General features: G+C 46.0%; 1 protein-coding gene across 1 annotated transcript; it reads left to right on the plus strand.

Annotated features, from left to right (window-relative positions):
• Positions 1673-26073, plus strand: LOC102179040 (zinc finger protein 420). Its single transcript, XM_018063257.1, is given in 8 exon segments — positions 1673-1897; positions 2367-2678; positions 4293-4556; positions 4558-5459; positions 5461-5787; positions 5789-5908; positions 22891-22973; positions 24144-26073. Coding segments are annotated over 8 exon segments (3282 nt in total). The 5' UTR covers positions 1673-1864; the 3' UTR covers positions 25385-26073.

Below are 26324 nucleotides of genomic sequence, written 5' to 3' on the forward strand. Positions count from 1 at the left end.
ACCCAATCAGCAAATGACCTGCAAGACCCCTATCCCACTCCTTGTACCCTGGACATAAAAGTGGACTAAGAACCCCTGTTCAACGTCAGTTTTCCCTTGAGCTGGCCCACTGTTGTGAGAGTCTCCCATTCTAATAAACTTTATTTCCCTCTCATTCTGTCTCATGTTTGGAAATTGTTTTCCAACCCACACCCAGACCATGACAATAATCACTTCTCATCAAAGAGATCAGATTCTGATGACCCCCGTTTTTTTTTTTTTTTTGTCTTTCCACACTTTTATTTATTTAAGTTGAATGGGTTTAAATCCTTGAGGTGTGTAGTATCACACAGATTCTATGTCCACTGGTGTTAGAAAGAAGGTTGCTTAGTGTTGCTGCTGCTAAGTCACTTCAGTCGTGTCCGACTCTGTGCAACCCCATAGACGGCAGCCCACCAGGCTCCCCCATCCCTGGGATTCTCCAGGCAAGAACACTGGAGTGGGTTGCCATTTCCTTCTCCAATGCATGCAAGTGAAGTTGCTTAGTCGTGTCTGACTCCTAGCGACCCCAAAGACTACAGCCTACCAGGCTCCTCCGTCCATGGGATTTTCCAAGCAAGAGTACTGGAGTGGGGTGCCATATGGAGCCCAAAATGGCGGTGGCTAAAAGACAGGAAGGGAAAAGCCCGCGAAAATAGAACGAAAGAAGGTCCAAGGACCAGAGTGAAGGCTTCAGGTAGAACAAACAGCACCCCTGGCTAAGCCCAGTTTGCACAGGGCAGGCCCGGAGGGAGGAAACATATAAGAGGAGCCAAAGCGCTTTCTCTCTCTTTCTCTCCAGCATGCCTGCGCTCTTCCTCTCTCTCTCTCCTTCCCCCCAACCCCCCCCCCCCCCCTGCGCACTCCTCCACTCTCTTCCCTTCAAGTCTTTGGGTTGGCATGCCCTCATGCTTCGAGGATGGATTCTCCTGCTATCTTCTAAATAAGACAGAGCTGTAACACTGATTTGCCTAAGAGCTATAACACGATTTGTCCAAGACCCGAGAGCTGTGACACGCTGAGGGCTTTAATGTCCATCGCTCCAAATCTTTGTTGTGACGAGACAAAGAACCGAGGAACATACACTTGCGTGACACTTAGGAATTTGGAACAAATCATACCACTGTCTCTGTGAACGTGAGATATTTTCCCCCAGATTACTCTGGTTTTGTTCTGTTTTCCATCAGGTGTTGCATTGTTGTTCTTTGCTCTGTACACATGAGCACATCTTTTGTCTAGATATTTAGAATTCATTTCGAGCACACATTTTTAAGAAGAGCTGTGTGTTCCCTCTGGTTCCAGAGACGGGGCTTATTTATATTCAGCAAAAAAGGCCTTGGATCACAGCCTTCCAGATATATGTGTCCTTTCAGAAGTCTTTTTCCCAGCAGGACTCCACTGCTTCACGACTGTTTAAAGAGAAAGGCTGATGTCCCAAACCTTTACCTCAGGGTTCCGGAATCTTCTTTGCACTTATGGCCCTCACCCTGAGAGTTTACCTGGAGGTCCTGGTAAACTGCGCTCCTAGCTCAGGCATAGAGCCGGAAGAACTACATTACCCAGAGCATTCTGCCCCGCTCGCCTTCCGCGTTAAGCCAATCAGAACTCAGGAGAAGTGCACTTCCTATGTGAGCTCGCGTGGGGGCGGGACTTCCGGCACTCTCCTGGTGGCGGTCGTTTTGTCGGCTCTCGGGTGCTATCGCCCAGTCTCAGGTTCCGGAGCGAGTGCAGATCGAGACAGGCTGAAGGCAGACTCTTGCCACCCCAGGCCCAGGAGAGGAACCGCTCTTCTCGCGTCCCTCCGCCTCTCCTGCCGCTCCTGGCCCCGCTCCGCCCACAGAGTCCGATGGCGGCGGCGGCGCTGAGGGACCCGCCTCAGGTAAACGCTGGTACTCAGGGCCCGCGCCGCCCTCATCCCACCAGACACTAAAGCCCCGAGTGTTCACGTGCCGGCAGCCCAGGCGCCGGGGTCCAGAACGGTGAGGTGGCTGTGGGTGGGATCTTGTGACTGACTGGTGGCTCCTGGGAGAAGGTGACAGGTGGAGGGACCCCATCTGTTAGTGGGAAGTTTGGAGTTAAAATGCTTTCATTTCTGGAAGCTGAGAAGTCCCTGCATGCCAGGCCCAGAGCTTAGGGATCATCTGCCTGCCCACCCGCCTGTTGCTGTGGGTGGACAAAGTAATCAAAGGGACCGTGAGAAGAATACGCACATCAGAGCCGCCAGGCCTGGTATCTCCTCTGAGATGGGAAATAGGGAGGTGGGTGAGCAGGGTTTGATTGGTGGGTGGATGAACTTGGGATCCTGTGAAAGAAGCTGATCATGGAACGAATTGTCCCCATCATGGCAGGCCTGTGTGACCTTTGAAGATGTGGCCATTTACTTCTTCCAGGATGAGTGGAGGCTCCTTAATGAGACACAGAGGTTCCTGTATTGTGATGTGATGCTGGAGAACTTTGCACTTATAACGTCCCTGGGTAAGGCCTTCATATTCCTCCCAGTGTCCTCAGCTGACCTCTGTCTTTCCCATCTTTCCCTCTCTCCAGGAGACAGCTCTGTCCGTTCCACAGCTGGACCATGGTCTCTGCTACCTTCCCCCCTTCCTGGCATATGTGCTGTGGGTGCCAGTGCTGAGCTGTGTGCACTGCCCCGAGCACTGTGCTCCTGAAGCAGCCCCAACATCTGCTACCCTGAGGCATGGAGGGAGGTGTCTGGGAGTCAGTCTGGCAGTCAGCCTAATAGAGCTCGCATTTCCTGCCCTCTCCTTGGCTGGATGACTGTCCATATCTATGACACCCTGTGGCCCAGATTCTTCTCTTTTTCTCTCTCTCTCTTTTTTTTTTTTTTTTAATAAATTAAGGTATAACTGACATAGGACATATTAGTTTCAGGTATATGACATAAAGATTTGATGTTTGTACACACTGCAGAATGCTCGCAGCAGCAAGTCTGGTTAACATCCATCACCATACAGATTTGCATGTTTTCTTTTTCCCCCTTGTGATGAGAACTTTTAATTTTAAGACTTCCTTGTGACTGTCTATATCAGGAATTCTAGACCTTGTCCTGGTCACTATCTATATGGAGGTTTTTCTTGAAAGACCCTGTTTTGAGATTTTGTTGTAATACTCTTTCCTCTGCTGTGGTCTCTTGTTTCCTGGGTTGCTCTGGACCAGTGCTGACATTTCCTATCTTTCCCTAAGGACATGTTTCATTCAGGTCTCATGTAGTTACAGAAATGGGGGGTGTTGGGGGAGCCCTGATTGCTTTACAGTATGAACAGGGCAAGATGATCTCAAAGAAGGCCTGGCCCTAGTGAGTGTCAAAGGAGGTGAGGGCATGAAAATGAGATTGTGTTTAAATCATACTAGGAACCTATAGTGTGTCCACCAGTGTTTTGTTGCGAGTGACAGTGGACACAGATCATCTCAACACTTTCTTCTGCATACTTGACACTTTCTTGATTTGTCATTTCAGTTTCTGACTGTCCCTGCCTTTCTGATCTGCATGCATCACTTTCGTCTCCACTGCACCCTCTCTAGTTCTCCCACAGTGACTTACACTTAATAGACATGCTTCAGAGATAGTGTGGATTCGTTTCCAGATCACTGCAATAAAATAAATCACACATTGTTTTTTGTTTCCCAGTGCATATAGAAGTTATACCATCCTTTAGTATATTGTATGCAATAAAATTATGTCTAAAAAACAATATAGCTACCTTAATTAAAAAGTACTTTTTTGCCAAAAAATCCTAACTGTTGTTTGAGCCTTCAGTGACTCATAGTTGTCACATCAAAGATCATTGATTCACAGAGCACCATAACAACTATAATAATATTGAAATAGTTTGAAAGATTGTGAGAATTACCAGAATGTGACACAGAGACACGAAGTGAGCAAATAGACTTGCTGAACTTAGCGTTGCTACAGACCTCCAATTGGTAGAAAATGTGGCAATAGAGCAAGGTGATAATGAGGTATGTCTGTAAAATGAGGTGTGTGCGTATTCTTAAATAGTCCTTGAACCCAGTTGCTCAGTTCTAGTTGTATTTCCGTGGGCCTGGACACTGCCATCCTTCTGCGTAGAATGGACATGTTCTCAGCTGACAAGATCTTGCTGAAGGTTATTGGCAGAGGAGTGAGTCATTGATCCTGCCTCTTCTCATATGGCATTCATATTTATGCCCTTTGTCCTGGAAAGTCTCCCTTCTGTTATCTTTAGAGGCATGTCACTGCAGAGCAGCCCTCCCTTCAAATCAGTACCTCATCCTGAAAACATTTACATGGCTTCATTCCCTGGCTTGAATGTATGTGTGTGACATGCCTTTTTGTGGGACTTCCATTTCCCAGTAAAGCTCACATGCACATTATTAGTGTAGCTCTGCTTTCAGATTGTTCGTGTGAAATGGAGGAGGATGAGGTGATACCTTCTGAGCAGAGCCTTTCTGTAGGAGAGTCACAGGTCAGGACTTCTCAGTCAGGTCTGGAGTTCTCAGTCAGGTCCATCCACCCAGAAGAGTCATCTCTGTGAGAAATGTGTCCCAGTCTTAAAAGATATTTTGCAGCTGACTGAGCTTCAGGCAGCATATCCTGGGCAGACACCATACTTTGGTGGGTACTCCAGAGGCTTCTGGTTGAACCCAAACCTTCACCAGTACCAAGAGCATGGCAGTGGAGAAAAAGTCTTTAAAATGGACATGAACAGGGCCTCGATTGTGATGAGCTGCATATTCTATGTGTCAGGGAAGCCCGTCCCTAGTGAGGAGACTGGAAAGGACTTCCTAGCTACCTTGGGCCTTCCTCAGCACCAGGCCACTCTCAACGGTGAGAAGCCACCCAGCAGCATTGAGTGTGAGGAGGCCTTGAACAATGGAGAAAGTCATCTGAAGTGGATTGAATGCAAGAAAGTTTTTGGCAACACTCATACACTTCACCACCAGAGAGTTTGCACTAGAGAGGGTCTTGATGAGTGTGACAAATGCAGATACAGATTTGTTCAGCACCAGCAAATTCACATTGGAGAGAGGCCCAATGAGTGTAGTGAATGTGGAAAACTCTTTAGCCATAAAACCCACCTCATTTGACACTGGAGAGTTCACACTGGAGCAAAGCCTTATGAGTGCAGTGACTGTGGGAGATCATTTGGCCAGAAATCCGATCTCATTCAACACCAAAGAGTTCATACTGGAGAAAGGCCTTATGAGTGCAGTGAATGTGGGAAATCTTTTATCCAGAAATCCGTCCTCATTAAACACCAGAGAGTTCACACTAATGAAAGGCCTTATAAATGCAGTGAATGTGGGAAGATGTTTAACCAAAGTTCTGGCCTCCTTCAACACAAAAGGGCTCACACTGAAGCAAGGCCTTATGAGTGTGGTGAATGTGGGAAATCATTTATCTGTAAAACCCATTTCATTTGACACTGGAGAGTTCACACTGGTTAGACCTTATGAATGACTTGAATGTGGAAAATCTTTTAGTGAGAAATCTCTCCTTGTTCAACACCAAAAAGTTCACACTGGAGCAAAGCCTTATGAGTGCAGTGGATGTGGGAAATCCTTTAGTCGGAAATCTGTCCTCATTCAACACCAAAGGGTTCACACTGGAGAAAAGCCTTATGAATGCAGTGAATGTGGAAAATCCTTTCGCTGCAAAACCCATCTCATTCGACACTGAACAGTGCACACTGGAGCAAGGCCTTATAAGTGCAATGAATGTAGGAAATCTTTTACTCAGCATTCTAGTCTCCTCCGACACAGGAGAGCTCGTGTGCAGTGAATGTCGGAAATCCTTTAGCTGCAAATCTAATGTCAGTCAACACCAAAGAATTCACACTGGGAAAAGGCCTTGCATACACATTGAATGTATGCTTTTTCCTTCCTTAGTATAGTTGTAGTGGAGGTAAGTATCTGTGAGGAAACATCCACCTAAGTTAAATCTTGTATTGGGATGTCCACAGACTGGAGATTGATTCACTGTAAATTTCACAGTTGTGTGGGAAGCACGTGTAACCTGCCAGGTTCACTGCCACTTTCTTTGCCAGAAACCATCTCACCTCTAGCATCTGGCATGTCCTGATGGTTGGCATCACTCACTATCCTGGTGTGTTCAGAGCAACTGGCCTCTGTACACTCCAACGTGTTGGAGGAAATTATGACTATCATCAGCCCTTAAGGAGTCTTCATCCCCTTTTTTTCTGACAAGTTAGGACCTGGACCTGGCCATGTGTTGGCTCAAAGACTCTACCTGAGTCCTTGCAAAGAACTAGCTTTAATAGGGACACAGTTGGTCTCAGGTTGTGCTCGTGATGGAGTTTTCCAGCTTTCAAGTCACTGAACCAGAAATTGCCTATTGCATGCTACTCTGATTTGTATAATAATAAAGGCCTTATTGTTTAAACACCTTAGTCTTGGAAATGCTCTTCACTGTGTGGAATAGTTTGAAAGCACAATAGGACTGTCAACCTGAGGGGTAAATTACTTTTGTATTGGAGATCCAAACTTCAGGTGCCTGAGATGGCCGAATATGGCAGTTTGTAACAGTTTGCATTGCTGCCAAGGCCTCCTAGGAAAGACTACTTTGTATTATAATTTTCTGCCTGGATGCCAGAGGTCTATGGATTCTATTACTGGAGACAACATGAATTTGTTTTTCCTTGCTTAAAGGGGATAATGCACAATGTTGAGCTATGCTGAGGGGAATCTTAACCACAGTTCTCCTCCAAAGGAGCCATGTACCCTGATACCAAGAATTCTGTAGGCTAGTGTCCATGGTTGTAAGACTGCAGGGGCAGGGGAGACCACAGATTGTATGGGAACATTGGTTACTAGAGAGGGGAGGAGACTGCAGCAAGCTGTGTGGAAGAAGGTACCTCTTCTAAAGATACAGCCACAAATGTTCTACTGAGTGACTACAGGATGAGTATATCCAGAAATCTCAGGACCTCCAGGTATGTTTATGTTGTGAAGTCATTGGCAGACAAAATAAGGGGTTGGGGGGATTCTTCTAGCCTTTCTGAGCTGTTCACCTCAAGACCATTGCTATACAGGCAACAAAAGCAGTGTGGAGAGATACTGTGTCCAGACATGTGGTTTGTGATCCAGTCAGCAGTCCTCTTGACTCAGTGGGAGATGGCCTTCATTGTTTGCCAATATTTCCTGTCACTGGGAAGAGACAGCACCTCAAGTCTTAAGGATTGAGATAGTGGAGTCATTTTCTGAAGAATCGGGCATTTAGATTTTTATTTGGATTTTTATTATGGAACCAGTTTTTAAACCTCTGTGAACGTATGGAATAACTTGTACATATTCAAAGTGTACAGTTTGAGAAGTTTGTACCTGTATGCACTTGTGAGACCATTATTATGATAATGAGTATGCCTGTCACCTGCATGTTTTCCTTATGTTTTATAGTCTCCTGACTCGCCCTGGCTGTACAGACAACCATTTATGTACATTCCTTTACAATAGATTGTATTTTTAGAATTTTATGATTGATCATGAAATGTTCACATCTTTTTCTGATTTCATTGATTCTATTTTGTTACTTTGTGATTCATTAATCGTTCATTAAATGTTCATTTAATGAATTGTTCATTAAATGTAAATTAATTGTTCATTCATTCATTAAATGTTCCTTACAGGAACATTCTTATTTTTCAGTACTTCTCTCTTCCATGTATAATTGACTGTTCACCCATTCATCTATTTATGGATATTTGAGTTATTTCTAGTGTTTTCTTGTTGTACAGTCACTCAGTCATGTCCAAATCTTTGCGACCCCATGGACTGCAATGCCAGGCTTCCCTGTCCTTCACCATCTCCTGAAGCTTGCTCAAACTTATGTTCATGGAGTCAGTGATGGCATCCAACCATCTCATCCTCTGTCGTCCCCTTCTCCTGCCTTCTATCTTTCCCAGCATCAGGGTCTTTTCCAATGAGTAGGCTTTTCACATCAGGTGGCCAAAGTATTGGCGCTTCAGCTTCAGCAACAGCCTTTGCAATGAATAGTCAGGGTTGATTTCCTTTAGGATTGACTGCTTTGATTTTGCAGTCCAAGGGACTCTCAAGAGAATTCTCCAACACCACAATTCAAAAGCATCCATTCTTCAGCTCTCAGCCTTCTTTGTGATCCAGCTCACATCCATACATGACTTGGAAAAACCATAGCTTTGACTCTATGGACATTTGTTGGCAAAATACTGTCTTTGTTTTTTAATATGCTATCTAGGTTTGTCATAGCTTTTCTTCCAGGGAGCAAGGGTCTTTTAATTTCATGGTTGCTGTTCCTGCCTGCAGTGATTTTGGAGCCCAAGAAAGTGAAATCTTTCACTTTTTCCATTGTTTCCCCATCTATTTGCCATGAAGTAATGGGACTGGATGCCATGATCTTAGTTTTTTTAATGTTGAGCTTTAAGCCAGCTTTTTCACTCTCCTCTTTCACTCTCCTCTTTCGCTTTCATCAAGAGGCTCTTCAGTTCCTCTTTAGTACAAGGCACCTGCTTATGTGCCCACAGCCCAGGAAATGGGGTCCAGGACGGTTAGGTGGTCGTGTGTGGACTAACGGACTGTGAGGCTTGGGATGGACTGATGGGCTGTGTCTGACAGACTGTGTGATGGCGAGTGGGAAAGGGACCCACAGGCGCAGAGGCTTGGAGGTTGGACTGTGGTGGGAGGTTTCGAAAAAACTGGGATCTGTCTTGTATCTGCCTAGAGCAGAGAGTGTGAGGTGGAGTCTCACCTAGACTGTCAAGCTGCGAGTTTTGTGGGCTCAGACAGTAAAGAATCTGCCTGCAATGTGGGAGACCTGAGTTCAATCCCTGGGTGGGAAAGATTCATCAGAGAAGGGAATGGCAACCCACTCTAGTATTCTTGCCTGGAGAATTCCATGGATGGGGGAGTCTGGCAGGCGACAGTCTGTGGGGTCACAAAGAGTCGTACAGGACTGAGCAGTTAACAGTTTCACTTTCACTTCTGAGAACCCATTGAGCCAAGGAGAGCTGTGAAGAGAAGAAAGACACAGTCTGATTTAGGATTTTCTAAGAGCTACTCAGAGAACAGACTGAAATGGGAGTGATGGGAGCACTGAGGTGCAGGGAGGGTGAGTCCTTGTCCAGCATAGCTGCAAAGAGGCCGCTCTGCTAACTGAAGCACAGAGTTTAGTATTTTAACCCGAGGTTATCTGGTCTCCAGGGTTGGTGAGAGGTACAGGGGAGGTTTGAACCCCTGGGAATGCACCTCTATTGCTTGCTTCTACTTACAGATCCCCATGGCTAAAGAATCACTTAATGGAACCTACACAGAGAAGTGGAGGGTGTCCCAGGCCCTCGCTGGTTTGGATCTCATTCATAGAGCCTGAGATTGTGGTGTCCTAGGACTCTTCGCCTGCCATTTTCCCAGGCCTTGGGTCTGGGGTCCTGGGAGAAATCATCTAGACTCATTCTGAGTTCAGGCCAAAGGATTTTCTGGAGGAATTGCTCTTTCTGCCACCAATGGGAAAAGGTGTAGAAGATTATCTTAGGAACACCTGCCAGCATGTGCAAGTGCTTGGTTGGGTGGCCACAGCTGGGAACAGGGCGCACACAGATCTTTCTTTTAGGAACAGAGAGCAGGGGGAGAGGAGTCAGTCTTGTAATGTGGTTGCCTGTGAAGCTGGGCATCTGCTGTGGAAGTAACGCAGATTTGGAACAGAGCAGGGAGATAACCTTACTTCCAGGCTTCATCTGATTACAGAGTGGAAAACAGACTTCGGGAGGAGGAAGGCTGACCAGGGAGGAGGCTACTGCAGAAGTCCTGATGCATGGTCACGGACCAGAGTAGTGGCTGTGGAGGTGGAAGAAGTGGTTGGATTCTGGATTCATTATTTGAGATAGGCTGCCCAGATTTTCTGATTTTGAGGGTGAGGGAGAAAGCTAAGAGTCAGGGTTGATGGTAAAGCTTTGGTCTTGCAACTGAAAGCCTGGAAGCTTCACCAACTTTGAGATGAGATGTTCAGTAGTAAGAGTGATTTTCCTTGGAGATACAGGAGTTTTTGTTTTTGACTGGGTTTCCATTCTGAGATTTTTTTTTTTTTTTCAGAGAACAAATGAGTGGTGGCATCAGGTAGGCAGCTGGCAGAGAAGTCTGGGACTCTGGGGTGCAGTTCAGCATGTGTGTGTGAACTCAATTGCTTCTGACTCTTTGCAACCCCATGAACTGTATCTCTCCAGGTTCTTCTGTCCATGGAATTTTCCAGGCAGGTGTACTGGGGCAGTTGCTATTTTCTACTCCAGGGTCTCTTCAACGAGGGATTGAACCGGTGTCTTGTGCTTGGCAGGTGAGTTCTTTACCACTGAGCAACCTGGTAAGCCTGGTAGAGAGTTCAGTTCAGTTCAGTCACGTCCAACTCTGTGACCCCATGAATCACTGCATGCCAGGCCTCCCTGTCCATCACCAATTCCCGGAGTTCACTCAAACTCATGTCCATCGAGTCAGTGATGCCATCCAGCCATCTCATCCTTTGTCATCCCCTTTTCCTCCTGCCCCCAATCCCTCCCAGCATCAGAGTCTTTTCCAGTGAGTCAACTCTTCGCATGAGGTGGCCAAAGTACTGGAGTTTCAGCTTTAGCATCATTCCTTCCAATGATCTCTCAGGACTGATCTCCTTTAGAATGGACTGGTTGGATCTTCTTGCAGTCCAACGGGCTCTCAAGAGTCTTCTCTAACACCACAGTTCAAAAGCATCAATTCTTCGGTGCTCAGCTTTCTTCACAGTCCACCTCTCACATCCATACATGACCACAGGGAAAACCATAGCCTTGACTAGACGGACCTTAGTCGGCAAAGTAATGTCTCTGCTTTTGAATATCCTATCTAGGTAGAGAGTTATAGGTATCTAAAATTCACATATGATTCAGTATGACTAATGTTAAAGCGACAATTAGGGACAGGTAAGAGATTTTCAAATGGTGTTGGGATCCATGAGAGGTCATGGGTAGAACTGGATACTGTTTTGTTTTGCCCTGTTCTCTGGGGTGAGTCTAAGGAGATGACTGTGGTGTGGGACAAATAGTTGGCAGTGGCTGCAAAGACGCAGCTGCGGGGTCTGGAGATGTGAGAGAGATACATGTGGAGGTAGCATGAATTGATGGCTCTTGGGCCCTGGTATAGGATATATAAGGGTAATGGGTGTTGTGAGGCGTGAACTGGAAGATCCCATGGGAATTGCCTGGCAGGAAGGGATGTTTAGTTGCTCAGTCATGTCTGACTCTTTGCAACCCCATGGTCTGTAGCCTGCCAGGCTCCTCTGTCCATGAGATTTTCCAGGCAAGAATATTGGAGAGGGTTACCATTTCCTTCTCTAGGGAATCTTCCCGACTCAGGGATCAAACTGGGGTCTCCTGCATTGTTGGGGGATTCTTTGCCAGCTGAGCCACCAGGGAAGCCCCGGCAGGAACGGATTGTGTCCTGCAATTCTGTCCCTGAGCATCTCTCTGATGGCATCTCTTTGCCTCCCTGTGTGTAGTTGTTGAGGGCGGGGCACCATGATGAGTGGAACCATGAGTGGAGAGCAGTACCGGTGGCTTCAGGTTCTGGTATCTCATCTGAAGTGGAGAGCCCAAGAGAAACCTGGGTGTGCGGTAGATGTGTGCAGGATAGATTGTGGATCATCAGAGAGAGGACCGGCGGTTTCATCTGTCCCCATCATGACAGGGCAACATGACTTTGGAGGATGTGGCTGTGTATTTTCCTGGGGGGAATGGAGCCTCCTTAATGAGGCTCAGAGGCGCCAGTACCATGACATGATGCTGCAGGTCTTTGCACTTATATCCTCCCTGGGTAAGGCCTGCACAATCACCCACTGTGACCTGGGCTAGACTTTGCCTTTCTGCTTTTCCTCAGGGGCTGCTCTGTCCTTCCTGCATTCAAACCATGGGGATTAATTTTTTCCCTAGTTCCTTGGGTAGATACTATTGTTTCCAGGGCTGAGTTGTTTGCTCTACCCTTTTCTCTCCTTGGAGTGTCAATACCTGCTCTTCTGAAGTCTAGTAGGAAGCTGAATGGATCCCATCTTGCTTGTCCTTTCCATGGTTGGATCACTTTGCAGACCCATGATTGCTTGGTTTGGCTCCCTTCTTCTCACAGTTCTTTCATACTTGCCTGTGCTGAGAATTGCCATCACTGAGGTGGGCACTATGTAGGTGCTCAATGAGCTATTTTCCTGATACCCTCATCTGAGGTTCTTTTGTAACATTTAGTTTTCTGTGATCGGTCATGTGATAAGTTTCTCTGGGCTGGTACTGGCCATTTACCTGTCTTGCCTTTCCCTCAGGACTTTAGCTTTCTAGGTTCCATGTAGTTGCTCAGCATGGGTTGCAGGGGAGACCTGGATGTCTCACAGGATGGATATCAGTCCTACCATGGCAAGATGGAATACAGAGGCCTGGGCTAGGTGAGATGAGAACATGACGTCAGAGTTCACATCTTACCAGGAACCTGTTTAGTGTTTTGGAGCCATTGCTGGGTACCACACCTCGTTTACATCTTTTCCCTCATTCTTTATACTTGGCCAACTTGTCATTTTAACTCTGACTTTTTTTTTTTAATCTTTAATTCTTACATGCGTTCCCAAACACGAACCCCCCTCCCACCTCCCTCCCCATAACATCTCTGTGGGTCATCCCCATGCACCAGCCCCAAGCATGCTGTATCCTGCATCAGACATAGACTGGCGATTCAATTCTTACATGATAGTATACATGTTAGAATGCCATTCTCCCAAATCATCCCACCCTCTCCCTCTCCCTCTGAGTCCAAAAGTCCGTTATACACATCTGTGTCTTTTCTCCTGTCTTGCATACAGGGTCGTCATTGCCATCTTTCTAAATTCCATATATGTGTGTTAGTATACTGTATTGGTGTTTTTCTTTCTGGCTTACTTCACTCTGTATAATCGGCTCCAGTTTCATCCATCTCATCAGAACTGATTCAAATGAATTCTTTTTAATGGCTGAGTAATACTCCACTGTGTATATGTACCACAGCTTTCTTATCCATTCATCTGCTGATGGACATCTAGGTTGTTTCCATGTCCTGGCTGTTATAAACAGTGCTGCGATGAACATTGGGATACATGTGTCTCTTTCAGTTCTGGTTTCCTCGGTGTGTATGCCCAGCAGTGGGATTGCTGGGTCATAAGGTAGTTCTATTTGCAATTTTTTAAGGAATCTCCACACTGTTCTCCATAGTGGCTGTACTAGTTTGCATTCCCACCAACAGTGTAGGAGGGTTCCCTTTTCTCCACACCCTCTCCAGCATTTATTGCTTGCAGATTTTTGGATCGCAGCCATTCTGACTGGTGTGAAGTGGTACCTCATTGTGGTTTTGATTTGCATTTCTCTAATAATGAGTGATGTTGAGCATCTTTTCATGTGTTTGTTAGCCATCCGTATGTCTTCTTTGAAGAAATGTCTATTTAGTTCTTTGGCCCATTTTTTGATTGGGTCGTTTATTTTTCTGGAGTTGAGCTGCATAAGTTGCTTGTATATTTTTGAGATTAGTTGTTTGTCAGTTGCTTCATTTGCTATTATTTTCTCCCATTCAGAAGGCTGTCTTTTCACCTTGCTTATATTTTCCTTTGTTGTGCAGAAGCTTTTAATTTTAATTAGATCCCATTTGTTTATTTTTGCTTTTATTTCCAGAATTCTGGGAGGTGGCTCATAGAGGATCCCGCTGTGATTTATGTCTGAGAGTGTTTTGCCTATGTTCTCCTCTAGGAGTTTTATAGTTTCTGGTCTTACATTTAGATCTTTAATCCATTTTGTAACTCTGACTTTTAGTTCCTGGCTTCACCCAACTTTTCTGCCTCCACCTGTTCCCCCTTCCTCTCTACTGCTGCCTCTGTAGACAGACAGACATCTGTCTTCTCTGAGGATGCTGTGGTGACTGATACACTATGAGGATCTGTCTGGTGGCAAAGGTGAGATGACTTCTGCCGTAAAACCTGGCAGTGACTTAATTATGGCAAGGGTCCTGAGCAGGTAAAATATGAAACACAGCTCCTGAAGATTCCTCACATATCTGGAACCCATGGCAGATGGCTCCTCATAGAGGCTCTCTAGTGCTATCACACTGAGCAGAGAGCACATCCCTTGAAGGTGAAAGGCCATTACCTCATGTACATTTTGTCATGCAGAAAGCTTGGTTTTTTCCCCACATAAGTAGAATTCTCAAAACTTAAGGTCTGAATTGAGATTTTGGTGTTCAGTCAGAGCAGATCATTAACTGAAGGCTTTCTCATGTTGGCTGTACTCTTGAGGCCTTCATCTAGTGTGAAGTTTATGGTGCTGAATGAGGCTGTAGTTTTGGCTAAATGATTTTCCACATTCAACTGCATTGATAAGGTTTTTCTCTAGTGTGAATTCTCTGATGTAGAGTGAGTCTGAATCTTTTTCTAAAGGATTTCCCACATTCCCTGCACTCATAAGACCTTGCTCCTGCATGAACTCTTTGGTGTTGAATGAGGCTGGAGCTTTGGTTAAAGGATTTCTCACATTTGGAGAAGTGGAAGAAAGTCACATAATTTTTTGGTCTTCCAGCTAAAATAAAAGTTATGTTTATACTGTAGCCTATTGTGTGCAATAGCACTATAATCCAAAAAAAGGACTACTTTATTTATTTAAAGTATAGGCGTACTTTTTATTTAAAAGATACTTAAAAAAAAAAAAAAACCTAACCATCATCTGAGCCTTCAGTGATAAGTCTCTCTTATCCCTACCTAACAAAGCTGAAACTCACAAAAACCTTAAGTCTTCCATCTGTAAGTGTTTTTGAATAAAGGAAATATGAGTGGAGTGTGACTGGACTCAGAGTGACATTTGCCTGGATCATCAAAAAAGCAAGAGAGTTCCAGAAAAACATCTATTTCTGCTTTATTGACTATGCCAAAGCCTTTGACTGTGTGGATCACAGTAAACTGTGGAAAATTCTGAAAGAGATGGGAATACCAGACCACCTGACCTGCCTCTTGAGAAATCTGTATGCAGGTCAGGAAGCAACAGTTAGAACTGGACGTGGAACAACAGACTGGTTCCAAATAGGAAAAGGAGTACATTAAGGCTGTATATTGTCACCCTGCTTATTTAACTTCTATGCAGAGTACATCATGATAAGCGCTGGGCTGGAAGAAACGCAAGCTGGAATCAAGATTGCCAGGAGAAATATCAGTAACCTCAGATATGCAGATGATACCACCCTTATGGCAGAAAGTGAAGAGGAACTGAAAAGCCTCTTGATGAAAGTGAAAGTGGAGAGTGAAAAAGTTGGCTTAAAGCTCAACATTCAGAAAACGAAGATCATGGCATCTGGTCCCATCACTTCATGGTAAATAGATGGGGAAACAGTGTCAGACTTTATTTTTTGGGGCTCCAAAATCACTGCAGATGGTGATTGCAGTGAAATTAAAAGACACTTACTTCTTTCCTTGGAAGGAAAGCTATGACCTAGCTAACATATTAAAAAGCAGAGATATTACTTTGCCAACAAAGGTCCGTCTACTCAAGGCTATGGTTTTTCCAGTGGTCATGTATGGATGTGAGAGTTGGACTGTGAAGAAAGCTGAGAGCCGAAGAATGGATACTTTTGAACTGCGGCGTTGGAGAAGACTCTTGAGAGTCCCTGGGACTGCAAGGAGATCCAACCAGTCCATTCTAAAGGATATCAGTCCTGGGTGTTCATGGGAAGGACTGATGCTAAAGCTGAAACTCCAATAGTTTGGCCACCTCATGCGAAGAGTTGACTCACTGGAAAAGACTCTGATGCTGGGAGGGATTGGGGGCAGGAGGAGAAGGGGAAGACAGATGATGAGCTGGTTGGATGGCATCACCAGCTGGATGGACATGAGTTTGAGTGAACTCGGGGAGTTGGTGGTGATGGACAGGGAGGCCTGGCGTGCTGTGATTTATGGGGTCGCAAAGAGTCGGACACGACCCAGCGACTGAACTGAACTGAACTTAGGTCTTGGAGCTTTGGGGAATATCTGAGAGGACATTTCTAAACGTTTCTTCCATCCCTACAGATGGTAGGTATCCCTACATGGGAGCTGTGTGCGGGCTTCTTAAGAGTGAAGCCCCGCCCCATCCTCGGAGCCGCGATGCCCCAGCTCCCCTTGAGATAACAATCGGCGTTAACAAGGCCGCAAGGGCGTCTGCGAATCGCCGCCACGGTTCTCTCAGCGGAAACTACGTTAACCAGAAGCCTCTGCACCACAGAGCGGCGTCACTGCTAAGGTGTTTCTGTACGTGAGAGGTCGTCTGGGCGGGACTTCCGGCATCTTTCTCGCGGCGGACATCTTAGCGGTCCTTCGTCGACCTGTCTGAGTAGAACCTCGGGATCTGTGGTCCAGTTCAGAGGTGACAGAAAGCGAGAAGGCGCGGGAGGAGACGCTATTCTCGCTACAAAGAGGCTGGGTGGTGGCAGCTCTCGCGAGGATTCCGCCACAATGCCAGTCGACAGCGGTGCGCAGTTCCGACGTGAGACCCCTCCGGACTCTGTGGTCTTGACGGATGGCGGCGGCAGCAGTGGACCCGCGTAGGTGGGTGCTGCGTTCCCCGGATCTTTGCGCGTCGCGACCCCCGCCTCAGAGTCGTAGGACCCTGAATGAGTGGTTTTTATCGAGGTCTTTGTGATCTAGGGTCCGGGGCTTTTGTGGATGGAGCCACCATTACTGACGGCTTTTTTGTTGGGGCGTGGAAGAGTGTTACCCGCTCAGGGACTAGCAGGAGCAAAGGCTTAGGACTGCGACTGAGCCGGGAGCTTTCGGGAAACGTGGGTGTTCACATCCTCGGGGAGCAGAGGGGGTGAGTAGTAGTCGTTCCTGGAATGGCAGGGTGAGGCGAGTACAAGTAGAACGTCCTCAGCCATGCAGGGATATGATCTGATCAGACGTTTTTTAAAGTATGCCAAAACTTAGAGGAAGACGAACTAGGGTGGGGTGGAGGTGATGAGGATGGAGGCAGGCACACCAGTAAGGAGACTCTAAACTCCAGGAATGTTGTGGGGGCTGTTCCAGAACAGTGGCAGGAAGGGTTGAGAGTGGATAAGTCATTAAATTCTGGAGAGATTTTAAAGATAGAACTAAGATATTTCTGCTGCGTCAAATACGACTAAGTGAAAGAAGAGTGTGAATGACTACCCAAGTTTTGTTTTTCTCCTGAACATCTGAAAGAATCAAAGTGGGTAGATTGGAACAGGGAGCACCTTTCGTGGGGGGAGATCAGAACATGGCAGGAACATGGACATGATAAATCCATAGTGTCTCACCGTGGAGGCGTCATAGGGGCATCTGGTTATGCTGGTCCAGAGTTATGCAGAGCAAGCTAGGCTGGAGACCTCTGAGGAATGAGGCCTCAGGTCAAAGCCTGGCGATGAGATTTAGGGGGGAATGTTAAGGATGTTACTTTCTGTGGTCCCTGAGGTGAGAGATTGAGAGTGCAGGGAAGAAGAGGGGTGCATCCCTGAGATTTCCTCCAGAAAGAAGTCTTGAAACGGGTTCTGGCTGGTATCAGCAGAAGGAGAGGGCCATAGGGTGTTAGGACCTGACCTGAGTTGGAGAGCAAGGTGTGGGGTGCTGTAAATTTGCCACCCTGTGGACTCAGCATGCCCCTCCGTGGCACAGAGGAGGAGTCAGCCAGGCTAGTGGATCAGCCTCACCCTATTCCAGGGCACTGCTACATCAGTTCCCCAACTCCTCAGGTGAGAAGAGGTGAAGAGCCAACAGCATGCTCACCTACAGAGGCAGATTGGTTTGGTGAGAGGACTAGTGTATACTTGGCAAGTATACATAAGTAGACAGTTATAAATTAAAGGCTTTAAAAACTCAGAACCTATTACTTCATTTGCACTGAAAATATGCAAAACTGTTAAGCATATGCAGTAAAAGTTAATTCCAAGGTTGATGTCTACTAAATTGATGTGTACTAACACATCTAATAGAGTTTTGTCAAGAACATGCACTGGTCATAGCAAACACCCTCTTCCAACAACACAAGACCACACATGGACATCACCAGATGGTCAACACCGAAATCAGATTGATTATATTCTTTGCAGCCAAAGATGGAGAAGCTCTATACAGTCAACAAAAACAAGCTGACTGTGGTTCAGATCATGAACTCCTTATTACCAAATTCAGACTGAAATTGAAGAAAGCAGGGAAAACCACTATGACCATTCAGGTATGACCTAAATCAAATCCCTTATGATTGATTATACAGTGGAAGTGAGAAATAGATTTAAGGGCCTAGATCTGATAGACAGAGTCCCTGATGAACTATGGAATGAGGTTCATGACATTGTACTGGAGACAAGGATCAAGACCATCCCCATGGGAAAACAATGGAAAAAAGCAAAATGGCTGTCCAGGGAGGCCTTACAAATAGCTGTGAAAAGAAAATCGAAAAGCAAAGGAGAAAAGGAAAGATATAAGCATCTGAATGCAGAGTTCCAAAGAATAACAAGAAGAGATAAAGCCTTCTTCAGCGATCAATGTAAAAAAATAGAGGAAAAGAACAGAATGGGAAAGACTAGAGATCTCTTCAAGAACATTAGAGATACCAAGGGAACATTTCATGCAAAGATGGGCTCGATAAAGAACAGAAATGGTATGGACCTAACAGAAGCAGAAGATATTAAGAAGAGGTAGCAAGAATACACAGAAGAACTGCACAAAAAAGATCTTCACAACCCAGATAATCACAATGGTGTGATCACTCATCTAGAGCCAGACATCCTGGAATGTGAAGTCAAGTGGACCTTAGAAAGCATGACTACGAACAAAGCTAGTGGAGGTGATGGAATTCCAGTTGAGCTGTTTCAAATCCTGAAAGATGATGCAGTGAAAGTGTTACACTCAATATGCCAGCAAATTTGGAAAACTCAGCAGTGGCCACAGGACTGGAAAACGTCAGTTTTCATTCCAATCCCAAAGAAAGGCAACGGCAAAGAATGCTCAAACTACTGCACAATTACACTCATCTCACATGCTAGTAAAGTAATGCTCAAAATTCTCCAAGCCAGGCTTCAACAATACGTGAACCGTGAACTTGCTAATGTTCAAGCTGGTTTTAGAAAAGGCAGAGGAACCAGAGATCAAATTGCCAACATCCGCTGGATCATGGAAAAAGCAAGAGAGTTCCAGAAAAACATCTATTTCTGCTTTATTGACTATGCCAAAGCCTTTGTGTAGATCATAATAAACTGTGGAAAATTCTGAGAGAGATGGGAATACCAGACCACCTGACCTGCCTCTTGAGAAATCTGTATGCAGGTCAGGAAGCAACAGTTAGAACTGGACATGGAATAACAGACTGGTTCCAAATAGGAAAAGGAGTACGTCAAGGCTGTATATTGTCACCCTGCTTATTTAACTTCTGTGCAGAGTACATCATGAGAAACACTGGAGTGGAAGAAACACAAGCTGGAATCAAGATTGCCGGGAGAAATATCAATAATCTCAGATATGCAGATGACACCACCCTTATGGCAGAAAGTGAAGAGGAACTGAAAAGCCTCTTGATGAAAGTGAAAGAGGAGAGTGAAAAAGTTGGCTTAAAGCTCAACATTCAGAAAACGAAGCTCATGGCATCTGGTCCCATCACTTCATGGGAAATAGATGGGGAAAACAGTGGAAACAGTGTCAGACTTTATTTTTGGGGGCTCCAAAATCACTGCAGATGGTGACTGCAGCCATGGAATTAAAAGACGCTTACTCCTTGGAAGAAAAGTTATGACCAACCTAGATAGCATATTCAAAAACAGAGACATTATTTTGCTGACTAAGGTCCATCTAGTCAAGGCTATGGTTTTTCCAGTAGTCATGTATGGATGTGAGAGTTGGACTGTGAAGAAGGCTGAGCGCCGAAGAATTGATGCTTTTGAACTGTGGTGTTGGAGAAGACTCTTGAGAGTCCCTTGGACTGCAAGGAGATCCAACCAGTCCATTCTGAAGGAGATCAACCCTGGGATTTCTTTGGAAGGAATGATGCTAAAGCTGAAGCTCCAGTACTTTGGCCACCTCATGCGAAGAGTTGACTCATTGGAAAAGACTTTGATGCTGGGAGGGATTGGGGGCAGGAGGAGAAGGGGACGACAGAGGATAAGATGGCTGGATGGCATCACGGACTCGATGGATGTGAATCTGAGTGAACTCCAGGAGATGGTGATGGACAGGGAGGCCTGGTATGCTGTGATTCGTGGGGTCGCAAAGGGTCGAACACGACTGAGCGACTGAACTGAACTGAAGTGAACACATCTGATACAAACAGCCCTGTTAGGTGGATATCATCATTATCCCTGCTTTATACATGAGAATACAGAGAGCTTGGGTTATGGTCACATAGTTGGTAGGATGCAGCACTAAGGTCTGAGTATCTAAAGTTAGACAACCTGAAATCATTCTCACCAAAGGGCAGAGCAGGGATGAGGCGAACAGTTAAGTTTGTGAGACCCCACTGGGATAACCTAGCATTTCCAGATCCTTCTTCCTACCAGGTTGCTGTAGTGACAGAAGTGATTATTATCCCTGCATAAATGAGTGCAAAGTGTGCCAGTCCTTTCAGCCTAGCCCACCCCTCAGCCTAGCCCACCCCTCCATATTCTTGGTGACCTACATGGCAAATAGTGGGATCTTGGGAATGTTAACCTGCCGGCCATTGGGTTTGGACACCCTTGTGTTCCCAAAGGTCTTGTGCTCTGAAAACTGGTCTGGAATTATGTGAAAGGGTTTCCATTTCCAGCAAGCAATGGCGTGAAGTGTGGAACGGTGTCCTAGGCATGGGAACCAGCCTATGCAGATACATCACTGAACAGATACAAGACTGAACAGATTGTGTTCAGGGAACTTAAGGTCTCCGTTATGTTTGGTGGTCAGAGAGCAGGGGACAGGATTCAGCCCTGGAATGGGAACCTTTGGAGCTGGGCTTCTACTTTGAAAGTGGTGGGAGCTATGAAAAGTTTGGAGCAGAGAAGGGAGTGATCTGGTTTTGTCCTTAATAGGATATCTCTGGCTGTACAGTGAAGAAAAGACTATGGAGGTATAGGAAAGAGGACTGTTGATGATGGCTGGGCCAGAGTGGTGACTACAGAGCTGAGAGACAAGTGCTTGATTCTGGTGGGTTTTGTTTTGTTTCTTAAAGTAGAACCAACCAGATTTTCTGATGTGGAGGGTGTGAGAAAGAAGGGGAAGAGTCACAGATGACTCCACAGTTTTTTTTGGCCTGAGAAGATGTAAGGGGGGAAAAAAGGCTCAACTGGATTTGTGAAGTTGCTGGTGAGGGTAACTGTCAGGGGTAGTATCGGGAGTTAGGTTTTGATCATGTTGAATCTGGGATGTTCCAAAGACATCTGAATTGAGGTATCAAGTGGACAGCTGGACCCATGGGTATGGAATTCAGAGGTGGGATTCAAGTTGGAGACGTTCACAAGATGACAGCCAGTAACTGACTAGGGTAGAGTCGTGTATCAGGTTTAGAGAGAGAACCTTTATGTCCTGGGGGTCTGGAAAGGAGGTGGGGACAGTGGAGTGAAAGTAAGAGTTACCTTCAAGGCAAGAAAAGGGAGATTAGTGTCCATGGTGAGTAAGGAAAATAGGATGTGGCAGTTGATGAAGTCTTCTAGGGAGAAAGTGGACATGAGATGAATGCTGGGGTAAAGCAGTAAAGGAGATGAGGCAAAAGTGAGACCATAGTCAGTGCTTATTCCCTTGTCCCTGTGCTTCTCAGGTTCTTGTGACCTTTGTGGGCACTGGCAAGTTTCAGTCAAGCTGATTGGTTAGTTCAGGGCTAAACTGGATCAGCTGACAGAGCCACTGTACTTGGGGTGGAAGGCCAGTGGGTGTGGGCTTTGAATGAGAACTTAGTGTAAGTGTGAACCCTGTGACTGATGAGGGTATAGTATCCCAATGTGCTGTAGCAAAGTGGGAAAGGGCTGGCTTTATCTGATAATCTGCACATGGTTCTGAACTGCTGAAGGTGAATTTAGGAAGGAAGGATTTAAAAGCTGTGTTTGGATATACCTATGGCAGTGGGGGCCAGAGATGATCCTGGATGCTGTGGACAGGTTTACGTCTGGGAGGTACTTGTGTTGTAAGCCTTCTTAGGTAACATGGAAGTGTGGTCTAAAGAGTGACATGCCCTTTGAGGTGCAATCTGAAGTCGTGGCCTGGGGGCTTTGGTACTGAGGGCTCTAGAAGGAATGCAAAGCTCAGATTTGTGTATGAGGGGCATCATCTCTGGATCCCATGGGAACTAGCTGGCAGTGAAGGGTTGGTCCCTTCTTGCCAGGCCCAGACTATACAGTGCCTGTCCGCTTACTTGCTCCAGGCTGGACAAGGTGGTTGTGGGAAATGAGAGAGGAGGTGTCAGTCACACGGGGGCCTGCTGTCTTGTTTTGAGTTGGGGAGCCTGGGAGGAAAGTGAATGGCAGATAGGCCAGGAACCCCGGGGAGAGAGGCTGCCCTTTTACTCAGTTGTCCACTTCATGCAGGAACACGTGACCTTTGAGAATCTGTGTATTTTTCCTGAGAGCAATGGGGGCTTCTTGATAAGGCTCTGAGACACTCGTATCACAGTGCAGTGCCTTCTGTGCTTTGCTCTTATGGTTTTCCTGGGTAAGGAACGCCCAGTGTTACATGTTCTCCCCTTCCCCCTTTTCCCCTAGAAGTTGTGATTTCCTTCCTGTAACTGGACCAGGGCCACTCCCTCACATAGATCCTCTGGGTGCCAGGGCTCGACTGTGTATACTGCCTTCTGCATTCCCTGTGCTAACCTGCACCCTCTGGCACTGAAACTGTGGACTTCTAACCACTTGACCACCAGGGAATTCCCTATTGCTTCCCAGCTTCTGTTGCCCCAAAATTGCCGGGAAAGTTGAGGGTCTTGTGGTCAACCTAGTGGATACTACCCCACCTGGCCTTTTCCTGGGTGGGTGGCTCTGTTTTCATTTAGAGCACCTCTGTGCTTCCCTGGTGGCTCAGCTAGTAAAGAATCCACCTACAGTATGGGAGTCCTGGGTTTGGTCTCTGGGTGGGGAAGATCCCCTGGAGAAGGGAACAGCTATCCATTTCACTACTCCAGCTTGGATAATTCCATGGATTGTATAGTCCATGGGGTTGCAAAGAGTTGGACGTGATTGAGTGACTTTCATGTTCACGTGCTCCAGATTAGTTCACTTCCTCTAATTGTCATTCCTTTGGGCATACCTCTGTCATGAAGTACAGTCACAGTCACTGCTTGTGGGGCCCACTGGGTTGTTGCTCTACGACATTCATTTTGCACTGTTTAGTTTTTTTTGCTCACCCGTGGGTGGACTCCCCTGGCCAGTGCTTTCCTTCTCACTTGCCCTGTCTTTCCTCTGTGACTTGTGTGTTCTAGATCCTCTGTAGAACTGAGAGTTTGTGACTCAACTCTGAGAGGTCATGACTCGAGTCACAACAGAAGGAGCAAGGAGCTTGGACAGGTCCTGGTGAGTGGGAGCCTGGAAAGAATGTAACTTCAAGGATGGGTTCAAATAGCACTAGAAACCTGTCCTGGGCCCACACTGTTTGGCGCCTAGGCTGCAGGCCATACCTTATTTCTCTTTTCCTCCCCATTCTGGACACTTTGTCATTTCTATTCTGATCTGTAGCCCAGGGCTGCCCACCCCACTCACAAGTGTTCTCTACTGCTTCCTCGGTGGTACTTTTCTCTTTTGGACAGTGTTCATGTGTCTTAAGACAAAAGCATATCCTTAAAATAGTTTTTGAATACCAATTACTTATTTTAAGTCAGATTTTCTGGGCCTGGACATATATTCCTGGACAGTGGTCCCTTCTCAGTTGTGCCAAGGCCCTTCTGAAAGTCATTTTCTTGTTGTGAGTTTCTTGCCTGAGCCACACCCCATCCCTATGTCTTTGCTGTTGTGAAGCGTTCCCTATCCTGTGACCCATAGAGTCCAGTACTGCACAGCAGCTTTCTTTAACCTGATCCTAAATCTATTGTCCTGGCAACAGCCCTATGGACTCAGTCCTGGCTATGCTGGGGACACATTTGTGATGAGGGTGTCCACTCCCACTGAAGTCAGCATGCTGTTCAGTGACATTTTTCTGCTTTCAGGTCGTTGGCATGGAGTGGACGAGGAAGAGGCAGCTTCTGAGCAGAGTGTTTCTGTAGCAGTGTCGCGCATTCTTACTTCCAAGGCAGATTCATTGACTCAGATGGCTCATCCTTGTAACTTATGTGGCCCAATCTTGAAAGATGTTTTGCACCTGGACGAACACAAAGAAACACGCCATGGGCTGAAACCTTACACGTGTGGGGCGTGTGGGAGGCAGTTCTGGTTCAGTGCAAACTTTGACCAGCATCAGAAGCTGTACAATGTAGAGAAACTCCTAAGAGGTGACAAAGGCAAGACATCATTTGTTACTAACTATAGAGCTTGTGAAGAACCTCTGCTGTCAGAGAAGCCCTTTGCATGTAAGGAGGAGCAGAAGAACTTCCAGGTCAGTTTGGGCAGTCACCAGCAAAAGGCAACCCACAGCAAGAGGAAGACACGGAGTCCTGAGAGTGGGCTGGCTTTGCACATTGGACAGATGCATTACAAGTGCAATGAATGTGGGAAAGCTTTCAGCCGCAAGGACACGCTTGTCCAGCACCAGAGAATCCACACTGGAGAAAAGCCTTATGAGTGCAGTGAATGTGGGAAAGCTTTCAGCCGCAAAGCCACACTTATCCAGCACCAGAGAATCCACACAGGAGAAAAGCCTTACGAGTGCAGTGAATGTGGAAAAGCCTTTAGCCGTAAAGACAACCTTACTCAGCACAAAAGAGTTCACACCGGAGAGATGCCTTATAAGTGTGGTGAGTGTGGCAAATACTTTAGCCATCACTCCAACCTAATTGTACACCAGAGAGTTCACAATGGAGCAAGGCCTTACAAGTGCAATGATTGTGGGAAAGTCTTCAGACATAAATCCACACTTGTTCAGCATGAGAGTATCCATACTGGAGAAAACCCTTATGTTTGCAGTGACTGTGGAAAGTCCTTTGGCCACAAATACACCCTCATTAAACACCAGAGAATTCATACTGAGGCAAGGCCTTTCAAGTGCACTGAATGTGGGAAATTCTTTAGTCGAAGCTCTGACTTTATTGCACATCAGAGAGTTCACACAGGTGAAAGGCCTTTTGTGTGCAGCAAATGTGGGAAAGATTTCATCAGAACCTCCCACCTTGTTCGGCACCAAAAAGTTCACACTGGAGAGAGGCCATACGAATGCAGTGTGTGTGGGAAATCATATAGCTTAAGCTCCCACCTCATTAGGCACCAGAAAGTTCATGTTGCAGGAAGGCTTTAGGAGTGCTTTTAACACAGCAGGACTCATGGGGAGAGCTCTGTGACTTCCTGTAGAGAGAGAGACATCAAATCGTGTGTTGAACCATGTATATCTAGACATTGACAGTTGAGAGATAGTTTATGAATGCCATGTACAGGGGAAGCTTTCAGAAGCTATGTCGCACTTTCAGACCTGCTCGGGTTCCTTGCCGAATTTTTTAGTATCAATGCCTGTGGCTGAAAACATCTCAACTCTACCCTAATATCCTCAGGGGGAGGCAAAACTTCATAGTCTCTCTGTAGTCCCTGGAGGGAATGATAAGAAACCTGAGTTCCAGAATTCCCTGGTGGTCCAATGGTTAGAACTCTATGCTCCTGAAGGCCCAGGTTCAATCGCTTGTTGAGGAAATAAAATCCCACAAGCCATGTGGCCATAAATAAGTAAATGGAAACCTGAGTTAAATGGGGGTCCTTGTTTGCTCCCCTCTGACTGGCAAAGGTGTATGCATGACCCATCTTTAGCCAAGAGGAACTGAGCTGTGTTTTGGTAACAGAAAAGGTTTACTTTCTTCATGGACATTGTTGGTTTCACTCTCATGTAATACTTGTAACATTTTTCCAGCTCCAAGTCCCCCAACCTGGATAATAATTTGCTTCATGTTGCTCTGGTTTGTGTGATAATAAATACCTTATTATTTAAACCACCTTTAATCATGGAGGTTCTTTTTATTGGAGTGGTTTGGAAACTATTAGGCTCTGCCAAACTGAGGAGGTAAACAGTGTTTGTAGGGGCTTTCAACTTTGGGTGCCTCAGTGGAACAGCAGGTTGGCAGAGAACACTTCTCATTGCTGACAAAAGCTTAATGGAGAATTCAGGGTTTTGTGGGCCTGATTTTATCTGGATTTCAGAGTTATTAGAAGGTCCAGACATTAACTTGAGGAGGGTGCTGTTGTTGGAACAG

This window comes from Capra hircus, chromosome 18 (genome assembly GCF_001704415.2).
Source record: "Capra hircus breed San Clemente chromosome 18, ASM170441v1, whole genome shotgun sequence".
Classification (NCBI taxonomy): domain Eukaryota; kingdom Metazoa; phylum Chordata; class Mammalia; order Artiodactyla; family Bovidae; genus Capra; species Capra hircus.